The sequence below is a fragment of the Ixodes scapularis genome, unplaced genomic scaffold (genome assembly GCF_016920785.2).
Source record: "Ixodes scapularis isolate PalLabHiFi unplaced genomic scaffold, ASM1692078v2 PGA_scaffold0__279_contigs__length_252992795, whole genome shotgun sequence".
In the NCBI taxonomy this organism is placed as follows: domain Eukaryota; kingdom Metazoa; phylum Arthropoda; class Arachnida; order Ixodida; family Ixodidae; genus Ixodes; species Ixodes scapularis.
In genome coordinates this window covers 224,375,633-224,391,554 of record NW_024609835.1, presented here as the reverse complement: position 1 = coordinate 224,391,554, position 15,922 = coordinate 224,375,633, and the positions used below count along the sequence as shown (strand labels likewise).

Genomic DNA, 15,922 nt, shown 5'->3' with positions numbered 1-15,922 from the left:
ATGCAAGACGAAGCACAATGAAGAGGAGGCCCGTGGAACTGGCCTGTTAACACAGTTTCAGTAATGTAGGCACTGCACCAAGCTCACTATCTGGTTTTCTTTGTTTTCTGCCAAGTTTTTACAAGCACACATACAATAGTCTGCCAAGCAATAGCCTATCTAAAATCGAGTGTGAATTCGGTGAAAACAGGGAGTGGGCTAAATCTCGATGAGGGATCAAAAAATGTTGAAAAATACTTTTCTAGATTTCTTTTTTGTCGACAATCTTCACTTATCATGAAGCGAGGTCATCATGGGCTGGGGCACTGCTAAACTAAAAAAAGCTATTTTTTGTATTTTCGAAAAAGAAAAAATTAACTTGCCAATTTTGGCCATCGGGGGATATTACGGTATTTACACATGGTCATGAGAAAACAAACAAACACCTATCAAGTGCCACCTTCCAGTGCTCTGCCTTGCACAAATGCAATATTGCTTTTTTCAATCATGCACATGTCTTGTTGAACCAGAAGCATAAGAAAGCAAGGTACAAGGAAGTACAGTTGGTATGGTCATTTTTTAATCTTGCTTTGTTTGAAAACCTCACAATATTTCTTCAACATATGCAGCTGTTGGAAACCGGGACAGTAATGCTTTGACATGAAAAGGTGAGTAGATAAACCTGATCGGTTTTGAAACAGTCATCTGTCTTAAACAATAAAACTCCTTGTGAAGAGATGTGATGCCAATGTTATTGCAACTGAATGGAGCAGAGTGTCCTCTCTGTACGTACTTTTGTGACATCATGCCTTAAAGGCACTGTTTTAACCACATTACATAGTGGTAATTAATAACCTAGCTGCAAGGCAGCACTTTCCTTTTTTTTATAATTTTACTATACGACACATTGCTGAAAATGCCTTGGCACTAGGGAGACAAACTGAAAAGGTGCATTTTGCCAGGTGGCTCAAGCCGATCATCATTCAGACCCTGCTGGACAAAGTCGTTTGAGCCTAGAGCATTTTTGAGGGCTAAGAAAGAAAAATCAATTGTATGAGACACCATCTCTACATTGTAGATTTAAGTACCTCAGTGGGCTTCTGACAATGCACAATACCCACCCACCATGAAGGCCAGGTCTAATAAAATATTTCAATAACTGCCTGCCTTTGTCCGCACACAAATAGAACAGTTTGCATCGGCTTCCCCATAGCAGCATCTAGAAGACTGCTAGATGCTGTAATAACAACCAGCTAAAACCAAAAGTGGGGTAAAGCGAGCGATCAGGAAGGAACCCAATGCCACTCCTTGAGACTTCTATCATATAACAGCCTATGCATGGTCTTAATGCAAGGGCAATCTACACTTACCGTAAGGCTTTCCATAGGCTGGGTCCGTCGGCTCTCCGTACGGAGGTGGGGCTGTTGGAGGCAGGCCCATGGGAGGCTGTTGGGCCGGAGCAAAGCCAATGTACGGTGGCGCCATCATGGATACCGGTTGGCCTTGCGGTGCCGGTCCACCAGTAGCCGACGAAGTGGGGCCCACACCGGCCAGAAAGGGACCACCTGGTGGGGCCCCTTGAAATCCTGATGCCACATCGTACATCGGTTGCGGTTGCACCGGGTATGGCAATGCAATCGGGGGAAGCATGGAATGCTGGTTCGACATGGTGACCTGCAATGCACGAATGATACGGAAGGACGTATAATCGCAAGAACTCCAAATACACAAAAATTGTGGACAAAAATAATGACAATATAGTATGTACACACTTCTTACAAAACGTACACAAGTCCCTATAGATGCTATCAGCGCTTTAGTTACCCGACCTGCCACCAGTCGGGACGCTCCCCAGGCCGCCATTGCCCGCCTTTATTTTGTCCTGCGCCCGCACACCGATGTGACGATGGGCGACTGCAGTTGGACGCATAAACGGCGTCCAACGGGCAAGGCGCACTCTGTAGTGGGTTGCAAAAACTGCAGTGGCAACACTGAAGTCTGGAACCGCGCTATGTGCACTGAACGTGCCCTGCTGAAGCACATGAACTGTCCGTGCTTGCTGCCGTTTTTGATGCACTGATTCACACCAAATCACCCGAGCAGAGCATCCCCCAAAATTAACTTTTTTTATTTCTTGCCAGGCGATCTATTATGGTGTCAGAAGACTACCCAATAATATATTGCTAGTATCACATATATTTCTAATAAAAAAGTGAAAGCCGACTGGACTTGGAATGAAGAAGAAATATAGAGGAGAAACATACCAGAAGTCATGTGGCTGTGCAACTTTTTTCTTTTTTTTTTTGCCAATCGCCGTATTTGCAGCTTTTTAGAAACCACAAAAAATAGGTGTCATATGTTTTGTCCATTTCTAGTATTGAGTGTACGCTTCGATGATATACGCCTTTGATTATCTTCGATGGATGTGTCTAAACCTTAGAAAATGGCGCGGGACCACGGAGAAGAGAGTTAGCGCAACTGAAACCGGCCAGTTCTCGATCGGCGGTTTTCGGGTGGAAAGAAAATGAATTTCGAGTCACAAATTGTGTTCTGGGTAGTTGGGCTCTTATATACAGGGTGTTTTTTTTAACCTTTACAGATTTGTTTTAAAAAAGCCAAGAAAGTTACACTTGTGCAGTTTGTGCAGGTGAGTTATATGGCCAGGGGGACATTATGTGGGTGGCTAATCTTTGCAGTAAGTCGGATAGTTAATTAATATTCATAGAATTAACTTTGTAATTAGTGAAAATAGACATATGGTTCCAATTAGAAACTTGCTGAGCGTCATCGAAAACCACAAAATCGACTCTTTCTAGAATGACTTGAAGCTCGTGGGAAACTCAGGGGCACGCCAAATTTACCACTCGTGAAGCAGGCGCAAAGCTAGCAGTGGCAGAGCATGATGATAATCTTATCATCCGAGTTCCACCGAACCTTAACAATGAGGTTAGGTAGCAGCGGACGCAGTCCCGAATCACGCTACGAGAGTTTTGGTTTTGAGGCCTTATCAGCGCAAGCCTGCAAGTGTGGGTCCATTGTTAAAATAAAGGCAGTAACACTGTGTTCTTACTCTCTCTCGGAGTCACCGTTTTGTACGCGAAAACAAATGCAACAGGTGCTGAGCCTTCACCAGATAACAATATTATTGTAAATATTCATGTTTTTCGAATTGAGACAGTTGACGCCAGCTTTGCATGAAAGTGTGCATCCCATATTCGCAATGTCTCGTTTTTAACCTTTAAATGGCAGTTTCTGGTGTTAGGACACACACGTGACGTTTAGGAAAATGGGAAGAGTTAGGACTGTCGGATGTGCAACCTCGAACGTGATTGTTCTGTGTTTAGTTATATGCAAATACATTAAAATTGCAAAGCAACACTCATTAAAACGCAATATCATTTTGTTTTGGCACAAACTACTTGTGAGCCAAAAAGAGGATTGTTATAATTGCGAGGAGTGCTTTAAAGTAATTGTCAGTCAATGTTTCAACTACTTCGTTGCATCACTGGAAAGGTAAAATGAAAATCATGTGATCCAGAATGTACCGCATCATTTGTCTCTTGCGCAGTGGACTGCGTAAATTACTGGTCAATCTTGTTCCTGAGGCAGATATTACTGAAGAAAACCAAACTCGCAAAGGCTCACAAATGCGCAGTTACCTTGTTGCCTACTCCACACCGCACCGTGACCGCTGGTTGTACTACCCTGTACGATGGTAACCGCACGGCGTCTATTTGCAATCCATGGCCCGTCGCGTTCTCGCGCGTGCGCGGACATTTCTCGAATTTTAGCCGAATCTTTGCCGAACTTTCCTTCAAAAGTTTGAAATGTAACCGGAAAGCGTATGACATCCGTTTAATTTAATCTATATGCTTTTATTTCACGGTAAACTGCTTTTATTTCACGATAAAACGCTTTTTCAAGGCACAAAGTTCAGTTTTGTACGATTCATTTATGTGTACATCGCATATAAAATATCCAGAAAAAATAAAAATGTTGAGTGGACATGCAGGTCTGATATCTCGTGGAATCACCCTACTCCATATTGACGATAAAAAGTCCCTAGGAAAAGATGAGATACCAAGTATGTTCTTAAAAAGATATGCAGAGTGGTGTTCCCACTACCTCGAGATAATATTCAGCGTATCACTCAGCAAAGGTCAGATACCTCGTGATCGGAAATGCAGAAAGTGATTCCGATGTTTAAACAGGGTGATAAAGCCAACCTAAGGAATTGCAGACCAATTCCACTAACCAGCACATGCTGTAAAAATTTGGAGCATATAATAGTTAAATATTCTATAAACTATATAGAGAGCATTAACATTGTTGGCAAAAATCTATATGTCTTTAGACGGGGATTTTCTACAACTACGCAGGTCATAGAAGTCTTCCATGAACTTAGCATTAACACAGATAACGGAGGGCAGATAGATGACGTGTTTTTAGATTTCACATTTCAGTGTCACATCCGAAATTATTATACAAGCTTAGTCACATTTTAAAAAACAATCAGATTATAAATTGGTATGAAGCATATTTATTAGATAGAGAACAATTTGTTTCTTTAAAGCAAGTAGCAACTGGCCTATTGCTAGTAATATCTGGTGTTCCGCAGGGCTCAATGCTTGGGCCCCTTTTTTTTCATTTTGTATATCAGTGACATTGGTGACGGTTTCAATTCTGCGATAACTTTCAAACACTTCGCAAATGACAATTCTAATATTTTTTCAATAGTTTAACAACAAAGAGTGCACAGACATTTGCGAAAGATATCAACGTGGTGTGATCGGTGGCTTATGGATTTGAATATAAAAAATACAGTTTATATTAATTTAACACACAGGAATCAACTTGTAGAGTATAGATATAGTATTGAAGGCGTTCCACTAATAAACTAACCGAGTATAAGCTTTTAACAGGGTGTCTAGGAAATTATTATTGAAATTCCCTGACATTTCCAGGTTTTCCCTGACAATTTCAGGTGAAATTCCCTGACCACTGTAGAGGCAGTTAAATTTATGCACCAACTCATGTTTACAAACAAACCGGAGCGCCCCTAGCGGACGCCACCGGCGCCGCGCATGCGCGGTGGATGGTGGGCAAGAAGCCCGCCGTCGCCCATAAACAAACCATTGAATTGCGTTGTTGTCGGCGTCGGTGGGAGTCCCCATGCTCTTTTTCGCGTTGGAATTGTTGATTCTACGTCCTCCTAACAATATCTGACTACTTGAGCGGCTTCAGCAAAACTATCGAGGCAAAACTTTGCGTGAATAATGTGACGTGCGGCGATTCGTTTCACGTGGACGCCGCAGAATTGCGCTAAAGCCTGATTCCCACGATGAGATTCTGCTCGCTATTTTCAGTCGCGACGTCGCTCGGACTGCAAAAGCGTGGACCGTAGCTGAGATGGTGGACATCGATACTGAAAACCGCAAGTAGAATCGGGCATTACAAGTCGGTGATGGCCACTGGTAACAATGATCAACAACTTCTTGTATCTGTTTGCACTTAGCCGACTTACCCCAACCAACCTTCAAAAGTGTTTTGAGGCCTGCACTTAGTTCTTATCGCAATTACCAGGTCAACGTTTGGTTTACGGGCCGCTGTCGTTTGAACGAGTTCACGACAAAAAGCAGCCAAGTTTGAAAGAGCAGACGAGAGTTCGAACGCACGCGCAATGGAGTACGGGCAAGAAGCACCGCGTCCCGCGTCAACAAACCATTCGAATGTCACGTTGTCGGCATCTGTGTGAGTCTGCATACTCTTTTTCGCGTTGGAGTTGTCGATTCTACGTCCTCATTGCAATGTCTTACCACTTGAATCGCCTTAGCGAAATTATCAAGGCTCGTTACGCCGCTAAACTTTCCGTTGATAATTTGACGTGCGGCGATTCATTCGCATGAACGCTGCAGAATGGACGCCAAAACCATGATGAGATTCTTGTAGCTATTTTCGGTCACGACGTCGCTCGTGCTGCAAAAGTGTAAAAGGTAGCGGCGATGATCGACGTCGATACTGAAAATCGGAAGCGGGAACAGACCAAGCGTAACAAGTAGGTGATGGCCACCGGTACCAATAATTAACATCTTGTATCTACTGTTTACACCGAGCCTACTTAAGCCTTTTGAGGCCTGCGATTACTTCTTATTGCAATCACCGGGTCAAAGTTTGGTCTACGGGCCGCTTTTGTTTGAACGAGCAGACGACAAAAAGCAGACAACTTTGAAAGAGCAGACGAAAGTTCGAACGATCAGCCGGCCGTGTGAATTTGAAGACGCACTGAACCCGTGGGTGGTCCGGACAACTTGGGGGTTTTCTCTCGTTCATGTTGGAACAAAGCAAATACATCTGGCGACCACAAATTGTGGCCCGCACACGCAATCGTAGTTCGACAGCGTCTGGTTTGCCCTGGTCACGGCTACTATCCACGTTCTCGGACGAACGGAGGGTACAAAAACACATGAAAACTGATCTTCAAACCTTTCCAGACTCTCTTGGTAAAGCCCCCATCGCAGCATTTTGACGAGAAGGCAGGTTTTTTGTCTCGTTTCTTCCAAAGGAACACAGGAATGCATGTCTGGCACGGCGACTTCTGCCCACTGCCCCAGACCGGAAGTGCGTCCGGCGCGCCACCATTGCGGCGTGACGTAGGAGAATTGAGTTGGTGTATAAGACCATTACAACACAAGGCATTGAGCATTGAGCACTGTGAGCGTCATTTTGCATGCGCTTAATCCAACTTGCACATTCCAAAATATTTGGGTTCGTCCGGTCCGGATCAAACTAGCACTTTCTTACCGCTGAAATCGTTAGTGAAGAGGCCACTTCCGGAAACAATGTGAACACGACGCTCAACCACACACGTTCATAACCGAATGACAGCACGGCCGCCAGATGCACACTTAAATACTTTCCGCTTAAAAGGCCCATGAAACGAATTTCGGGCTGGAATAAATCAATTTATATTGAGATTTTACTAATAGAACATCGTTCAGTGGGCCAAAAGAAAAAAAGGTAGAAAGTCAAAAGCCTGACTTTCAGTACGAAAATGTGAAAACACAGCAAACTATTTCGTACCTCCTTCCCTTCATAGGCACCCCCCTTTTCACTGATATATTCACGCTCGCCGCAGCGCGTCACCAGGCCGAAACACACGTCACACGGCACCGGACCTCAATTAATCCTTTCACCCCTAAGCTGACATTGTGGTGGAAGCTATGCGATTGCCAGAACAAATCAGCCTCCTCCCTTTCATCACGTGATCTCATTTTCTGCGCGTGGGTATGCGTGAGAGAGTGTGATCACGTGGCAAAAGTGTGGCTGGACCAACGAGCACGTAGCTTCCACAGCGCTGTCAGCTTCGGGGTGAACGGGGTGGGGAAAGCAACTTTTGTCCGAATTTTGAGCGACGGGATAATCTTCTAGAGGGACATGGGCTGCGTCCGGGTACACAAACGAGCGTCCGAGCAAGAGGGGTCACCCCCCTTTCTGTCTTCTTGAACTGTTTGCGCGATTTATAAGTTGAGCAGGAAAGCTAAAGATAAAAAAATTGGAAAGGTGTTTCATGACTCCTTTAAAGCTTGGATTAAATTGGGGTCTGCAGCTTTCCTATTTGTTACTAAATCTAGTAGATCTAACTGGACCTAGCCTAGTGTCGCGCTTTAAATCCAATCCAATCCTTGGGCTGGATTTGTCGGCTGTTCCCTTTGAATCGGGTAGCACACTCTACACCGGGTTAGCAGAGCCCATGCTCTGCACTAAGCTGAATATACCTATTGCCTATTTTTCGACCCCCAAGTCTCAGGGCACTCAATAGCGTTTCCAGCTATTTCCTTGACTGGGCTTGCTTTTTGACAATATCCCTTGATTTTTCATGGTAATTCAAATTCCCCTGACAATTCCCGGTTTTCCCAGTCGCTAGACACCCTGTTTTAAGAGTCCACCTCACATCAGACTTGGGCTGGAACTTCCATGTCGAGCAAGTATCTAAGGAAGCTTTTCAGAAACTCTGGATACTTAGAAGAAAGTCGGAACATGTGAGTTCGGAAGCTAAATTAACAGTTTATAAACCTTTGTTCTTGCCAACCATTGAATATCTGAGCCCTGTCTGGGAAACATTCACCGGTCAAAACATCGATAATCTAGAAAGAATTCAAAACAAAGCCGTTTGATTTAGTTATGATAGTTCTAGATCAGGGGTGCACAACATACGACACACGGCCCGGCTCAGCGAAGAAAGTTGTTTAGTATGCCATTCAATCCACCGAGCGCCCGCTCTGCTTGGCAAGCAGCGGTGAAACCCTCTAACCTACTTTTCTCAGTTTACGGCGAAGGACCTACGATTTCTCAGTTCAAATCTTCCCTCTCCGCTAATCCTGCTGATAACAATGAAACAATGTGTGCAGCCATCCCTGTCCATGGTGTGGTTCTGTCTCAAGATGTCTGTACACGGAATGCAAAAACTTCTTGCTCTTTCTCAACAGATCCCCTTCCCTCTTTCACCACGGAGGCTATCAACCCTCCACCCACCTGGTGGGATAGTTGGGGGTTGCATCGTCAGATCGGAAGACACTGATCCATCGATGCAACTGGAGCTCATCGACCTCCAGTGTCCACCAGTGCGGAAGACAATGCATCGCGAATCTCAGCCGTACAAGTTCTACAAAAACCTGGACAAGAACAAGTACGGAAACCTGGTGGACCATGCCTTGAAACTGTCGTCACTTTTCGGGAACACGTATGTTTATGAGCAGACCTTCTCACTGATGACTCTCATCAAGAATTGCCTTTGATCTGCCATGACATTGCAAGATGTGCTAAAGACGGCGACGAATGCGGGCATTTGGGGCGACGATCACCAAAAACTGTCTTCTGCGAAAATCCCTCACTCCCTCCACCGGACAAAGAAAAGAGAGACACGTTAGAGATGCTGCACTTTGTTACATCCACTTGCGCTGTGGGCAACGTACTATACACGGCAAGTACGGTCACAAACGTCCCCATCCTCCCAGTTGGCGTGACCAGCTTGGCCAAGCACAGTCACCCAAGATTTAGTATATTTTTATTTTACTTTTTTCCTTGTGCTTTAGACAGTTTCTGCAGTACTTTTTGCTGTGTCCTTCCTGTATAACGACTTAGGACTCTCTCAGGAGGTGAGAGACTATTTGGAGGTCGTGTTTGCAATATTTTTCCATATAAATCTGGACAGTAACTATAACAATGTTACTCTTTAGAGTTACTTTCAAAAAATAATACAGTTAAAGGTTATTTTCACTAGTTACAGTTACAACTTACTGAAAAAGTTAATTACAACTTACTGAAAAAAGTAACCAGTTACCGGTAACAAGTTTCTAGTTACTGCCCAAGACTGACGGCGGGGTATCGGCGATAAGCACCTACCTCAACCAGGCGCCGAAGATACGCGCTGAGCTTTCCCAAAGGGTTGACCGAGCCGGGTCTTGGTTTTAGCAATCTTACAAAAGATTTTGTTACGCAATTATTTTGCGTTTCTTTCTCGAGGTACGGTCTCCGAAGGCGTCGGGGTCACCTTTTCCTCTCCCTTGCAAAGGAAGACAACAGATTACAAGACGCATGACGTCCGGTTACCTTGACACAAAGTCGCCGCCTATAAGCATGCCCAGAAAACCCTTGTTTCGCGGCATGCGTTAATCGAAGAAAGCTTGAGCGGCTCACTAGAGGAAGATCTATAGTTCCGTTTTCTGTCAGTCGGAATTCGCAATGTTCCGACACTTGCGGAACGTAAGCACCCAGGAAACAAACCGTGATCACGACTGGTCTGAAAAGACACACTTGCAAAATACAATGCGTGAAATAAGAAAAATAAGAAGCATAAAGTGTACACGCGTTAAGCTTACCTAGCGCTACTTCACCAGCGACAAGGCAGCTCCGAGCAACAGCGATTGCGGTCAAACAGCAAGATCCGTGCAATAACACCGATTACGGACGCAACGGTCGCCACTACTACCACCCTACTACTACAACCATAGAGGCAATAACAACACAGAAGGACAATGATAGATCAATAAAAAAAAAAAGCGCTATGTAGCCGGCGTAATAGGCGGTAGCTATCGCCATCTGTTTTCTGTTTTAGGTTGTACCTAAAGCAGTTGAAAAGAGGGCACCTAGATGTCGCACCATTCCCGCATAGGTCAGAGCATAGGTCAGAGCCGTGCATAGGTACTCCCACTGATCAGTGGGTACTCCGGCGATTTCTTCATGGTCCCCGATTTGCTTGAAATTTTGCTAAACTCGCCAAGCAACATCGGCAAAATAGTATCCCAAATAGTAGGTCAAAATAGTTTTTTTCCACGAAGTTATTGAGTTTACAATTTTGGTCCTCACCGTGTTTTTCAATCTGAAAGTCTCTACTGGCAACAACGAAAAGGTGACGTCAGTGGAAGTCAACGTTACTAATAGCATCTTCGATCAACTCGCACCGGAATCGCCCTGAAACCAGCACAGTGCACAGCGCTCCTCGGTCGTGCAGCGCGATGTCGGTGCAACATCGAGGACAAACTGCGCCGCGACGGTGTACCGCGGCGAGCTCCACCTTGCGTCACTTAGCGTTTTGTTAGTTTTTTCTTGCGTAGGTCAGCGCACGGTGCCCGTCTGCTGTCGATTTCTTCTATTCTTTTACTCGCGGATTAGACGGTCCCACAGAAATAAACATCGTGGACGTGATTGTCGATGGGGTCTCGAAGCGGGTGACAATTCCACATGTATATGTTGGCCATCATTATTGGTTCAAGAAAACGAAACACCAGATAATAGCCGTACCTCGCTGTCATCGAAACGCCTCGCGCCGCTGTCCACGAAGTTCGTGCTTTTCGGGCGCTCCTTGCCACCGCAGCAATCGCCAGTAATCGCAGCGATGGCGAGAAGCTCGTCGTCTCGCCGTCAGAAGACCCGAGGAAATCATCTAGTGCAGCTGCGAGGCGTGTTCGTTTTTGCAAGATCGCCATCTCGACAGTCTCACGTCTGCTACTCCCGCCATCTTCTCGATTCCCGCTCCTGGCCGCAATGCCTGATGGGACTGCCCCCCGCGCACCGCCGATTTTCTTGGTGCGCGTTGGGGCAACGAAAAGCCGCACCGGGAGGGTGCGCTTCGTTGATCGAGGACGTCCGGTGCGCACCGGTGCACGTGATCGAAGATGAAGGGGCGCACCTCAGTGCCCCGGTGCGCACCGGTGCGGATGATCGAGGATGCTATAAAACACTCAGTTGGGAAACTCCCATAGAGACAGCTTTGAAAAAGTGGCCCCAAACTGTCTCCGAGCACCGAGCTAATGACGAACACAACGCCACCAGTTCTCCCGCAGCGGCCACTCGACAAACTGCAAGTGACTTCTATTTTGGCTTTAAGAACAGATACAGGTTATAGGGGTGCCACCCCCGTCGTGCCAGCCCCGTCTCCCGGCGGACGCGCAGCGTTAGCCGAAGTTAAAATGCACCTAGGGCGGGACGTGCTACCTGAAAGGCCCGCTGAGGCATGGTTGTATAAAAACAATATTAATTGTGCCGCAAAACCCTGCAAACTAAAGATTTTAAAAACATAACGCGCCCCTCTTTTGGTACTAAACTCCAATAAATTTCATACAAAAAAAAAAGTCTTTTCCGTTCGTTTTTACGCAAAAACAGGTTTTCAAAAAGCTCAAGGTGACGAAGTACAGACAAATGATAAAGAGTGGCGCTGTTGTCGCATTTAGCTCGGTCTCGGTGGATGCCAGCGGCCCAGGTTTCGACGGCGAGTTTCTCAACTGAGTGTTTTAGTAACGTTGGTGGAAGTGCAGGGGTTCACTCTTTGGACTGCAGAATTTGTTCCCAACTCATTCGAAGCAGTTTCATGGTGTCAAATGAATGTTTTAGAAGTTCGCTCCAGGACCCGCGCTCCAGCACGCAATAAATGATTGGCATATTCTATTTTTTAGACTGCTCGCTCGACTGGCAAGCTTGCCTTCCACTGACGTCACAGCACTGAAAAGTGCGGGTATATTTGAATGCTGGTTTTTGCATCATTTTCATTTGCCGATTTCGCAATACCTATTATGAATTTCGCGATACTAAATAGCATACCGGAAAGGGTAAAGGCCGGGGAGTCAGAAAATATAGTTAGTTGAGGTAGCTCAAGAAATTGTCGGAGTCGGTACTGATTATGAGGAAGGGATGAAGGGACGGACAAAAAAATGAAAGCCGTTTACAAATCCCTGTAACGCCGAATTGGAGCGCAGCCCTTGAGGAGTAGGGAAGGGTACTAGGGGGGTCACGTCACCTGCGGGTAGTAACGTAACCCCGGCGGGGTCACGTGATCTCGGGGGAGGGGGGGTCACGTGACCTTGGGGGGTCACGTGACCTCGGGGGGGGGGGGGGTCACGTGACCTCGGGTGGGGGGTCACGTGGCTTGGGGGTCACGTGACCTGGGAGGGGTCACGTGACCTCGGGGGGGGGGGGTCACGTGACCTCGGGTGGGGGGTCACGTGACCTCGGGGGGAGGGGTCACGTGATCTCGGGGGTCACGTGACCCCCCCCCCGGTTACGCCGACGCCGACGCCGCTCAGGCTGGAAACTGGCCCCTAAGAGCTGCGCTCTAAAACGACAAACGACAACTTCCAAATAGCAGCTCTCTGGAAGTTGTCGCTTGTTGTTGTGCGTTTCTTCGTCCCTTCCTCCTATTCAGAAGCAGTTTATCGCGCTTAGAAGTCAGGACCGCGTAAAAAGCGCCCCCCCCCCCCCAAAAAAAAAAAAAAAAATATATATATATATATATATATTTATATGGGCGATTTCATGTCAAATCGTGCCGGCAAAAAGGGTCAAATTTTTAATTTTGCTGAAAAAAAATGTTATGGCGTCGTCTCTAAAAACGCAGTAGCCACAAAGCGAAAGTTCGTGGAATTTTTTGTTCTCGACTTGCGAATTTTAAAAGAGGCCATGGCGGAAAGCAGTGTTTCTCACATCGGTCGTGGGTCGGATGTTTCGCTCGATCTCCCACCGTGGATTTTCATTTCGCATTATATTAAATTTTTCTCAAGCACTCTGTGAGCTCAGGTAAAAGGCTTACCATGAAATAATTCTAGGTGTTTTGCTTTTTTCTGTAAAAATGTCAAAAACGCCCCCTCGGTTAATTGTTGGCGAAATTTGACAATTAAATACTGGCGATCTACTTCGGTTACATCAATATTTTTTTATGTCCATGGAGAACCCAAAACATGCTTTTTTATATATAATATAAAATGGCTCAGCTGTATAAAGTATTCTTTGCAGTACGTTTACGTACTGCAAAGAATACTTTATGCCAAAACCAATATGTTATGCCAAAACCAAAAAGTACCAATTTTGAAATCGATTTTCTAAAAAAAAACTTTTTTTTATTTATTTATTTATTCTTTTTTCATAGACCGTAGATATGATAGTTGTCTACTCGAAAAGCAAGTCGAGAAAGTGTATATTTTGTTTGTATGCTCTTTATTTAAGCCTCAATATCGAAAAAAAAAAGATGTCTTCATTTAGCAAGACCGAGGTCAGACCATAGCCTCCTCTATACGGAGAAAGCCTGGCGCGTCGCGTGAAAAGACGGCCGCCGTAAATGGGAAAGGAGGTTAACCATGTTGAATATACCTGAGACTGGGGTAGAAAAACATAAAAGTCGAAGAAAAGAGCTGAGTTTGAGACGTCGTCCTGTCCCCTTCTGTTTCTTCGACTTTTATGTTTTTCTACCCCAGTCTCAGGTATATTCAACATGGTTAACATCCACCAGCTCGCCTGCACCCTTACTATTGTATATCTGGGAAAGGAGGGGCGGAGAAACGGGAGCGGAGAGAACCTTGACCGCTAGCGCTACAAAAGTGCGAGCGGCCAAACGCAGAAACAACTTTTTTTTTTCTCTCTTTTCTTGTCGCTATCGTGGAGAGGAGAAACTCAACGTCCACCCTTTCCCGTTTGTCCCTGCGCCCTTTCGAATCGCCGCGCCCGTTTCTCCCGGAGTACGAAAACGACGGTGACGAAAGCACAGAAACAAGCGTGGTTCGGGGAGCGGCCGCTCATGACCCAAGCGCTCGCTGTCTAGGTCTGCCCTTTCTGCTCTGCGCTGCCATATTGGTCACCGTTCGGCGCGCTCCTCCTCTCCTTTTTCCTGCGGCCGCGCGCTCTATGGCTCCGTCGTCGATGTGCCAGGCTTTCTCCGTATAGAGGAGGCTATGGTCAGACATAGCGACCCGTGCGTTTCTATGAATTGTGAAAAAGTTTTCTTGAATTTTTTCTTCGTTTTGTAATCAATTATAAACGGAATTTGTGGTATTGAATAGTTATTTATGTTTTGATAAGAGCGGTAGACCACGAGCAACATGTGTAATCAAATTAGCAGGCCTAGTAGGCCTTCATTATCGTAGAGGCACAGACGTTGTAATGTTTCGATTTATAAAACTTTCACTGTAAACTACCATGACTAGCCATTAGCTGTCATATTACTAAGACATAGAAAGTCACCACATCATTGATATATTATATACAATTCTTTCCGAAACCAAACGCTGGGGTATGTTCACCGCACATCGCACAGCTCACCAGGGAATGGCCCTTTCACTTCTGTAATACACAAAAATGAAGACACAGAAACGATCCGAAACACACGGAGAGATTGTCACGAAGAGGGGCAGGGAATAAAAATAAATAAATAAGAATAAAATTACCCAACTCCGATCTTAACGAAAAGTGTGTTAAAAAAATAAAAGATATAGGTTCGAGCGGTGGCGAGGTCCACGCCTGGTGGAGAGTCAGACAAAGAAGGCGACGACCCTTAAAGGTAAAGCAGAACAACAAAAACGAAAAAACTCAGCCGCACACGGCAAGAACAAAAACCAACTCCTCCGGACATTCCCTAAACGGGACACTACTAAATGCGTGCGAACAGCACCGACAGGCCGCTGCGCCATGACGAAATAAACCCAACAAGTAAACAGGGCTAACAAAACAGAAAACATTCAAAAATAAAAATAAAAACGTTCAGCAGAACCGCATCCAAGATACAAAGTTCAGCGGAACAAAGAAACACACACGAAAAAAAAAAAAAAAAAGTCTAAACTGACCGACGCCGTGTCCAGACCCACGACACTGAAGCCTGGCAGGATGACGGCGTCCAGATGATGCTCGAATCTATTCTTCAGTCTGTGCCGCGCAGCCACGACCGCTGCGCGGAACAGCGGCTGTGTGGAAGTTCCAGTCTTGTACACGTTACTAAAAGAAAGTAATCGATTACAATTACTATTACTCTTGGCTAAAAAGTATTCGATTAGATTACTTGATTACTCGACGGCAAAAGTAATTAGACATTACTTAAAGAAGTGATCGTTACTTTTCCGATTACTTTATTGTGTGAAGACACATCTTTAGCGCTCATAACAATGAACTACTTCCAACCTATATTTCACATTTGCACAAGTATTGAAGAAGGAAAACTGGCTCCCTCTTCGTGGTCGTTGCACGGACACAAGCATAGAATTCGTTTGAAGACGTTTAATGATTTGGGCGTTCGCCAGTGTGTGTGTGTGTGTGTGGGGGGGGGGGGGGGGGGGAAGGGAAGGGAAGCGGAGGGGGTTCTAGATCTTGTTAGCTTGAGCAAGGGTTGTCGCTCAAAGTTTGTGTCGCTCATTGTATTATTCACACGTGGATGAGCTCGTATGTTATACAAAAGAGCAGCAGCTCCAGGATTTAAAACGGATCATGTGTAGTGACCATTAGCGGAAGAGATCGCCCCGACCACTTCTCAACTCGAAACATTGCTTGTCACAAAGACCACGTAGGGAAAATGGGGAAATATTTCAACTGCCTTTGTTATATTTTGCATCCGCTTTAGGCATTCTTCGGTTCTGGTTCTCCTACGGGCTGCGAGTAGGTACCCTAAGCAGGATTTTTTTTATTTTTTTAT

At 45.5% G+C, this 15,922-nt stretch overlaps 1 protein-coding gene across 1 annotated transcript in view; it reads right to left on the bottom strand.

Annotated features, from left to right (window-relative positions):
* The window catches only part of LOC8036622 (protein lifeguard 1), a 32,790-nt gene extending 22,835 nt beyond the window's left edge, over window positions 1–9,955 (bottom strand). Inside the window, exons 1-2 of the mRNA XM_029968190.4 lie at window positions 9,858–9,955; window positions 1,350–1,653 (exon numbers count right to left, since the gene is read on the bottom strand). Of these exons, the coding sequence (XP_029824050.3) occupies window positions 1,350–1,647 (298 nt within the window). The 5' untranslated portion in view covers window positions 1,648–1,653; window positions 9,858–9,955. The remainder of the gene's footprint in view (window positions 1–1,349; window positions 1,654–9,857) is intronic.
* Between the last annotated feature and the right edge of the window lie 5,967 nt (window positions 9,956–15,922).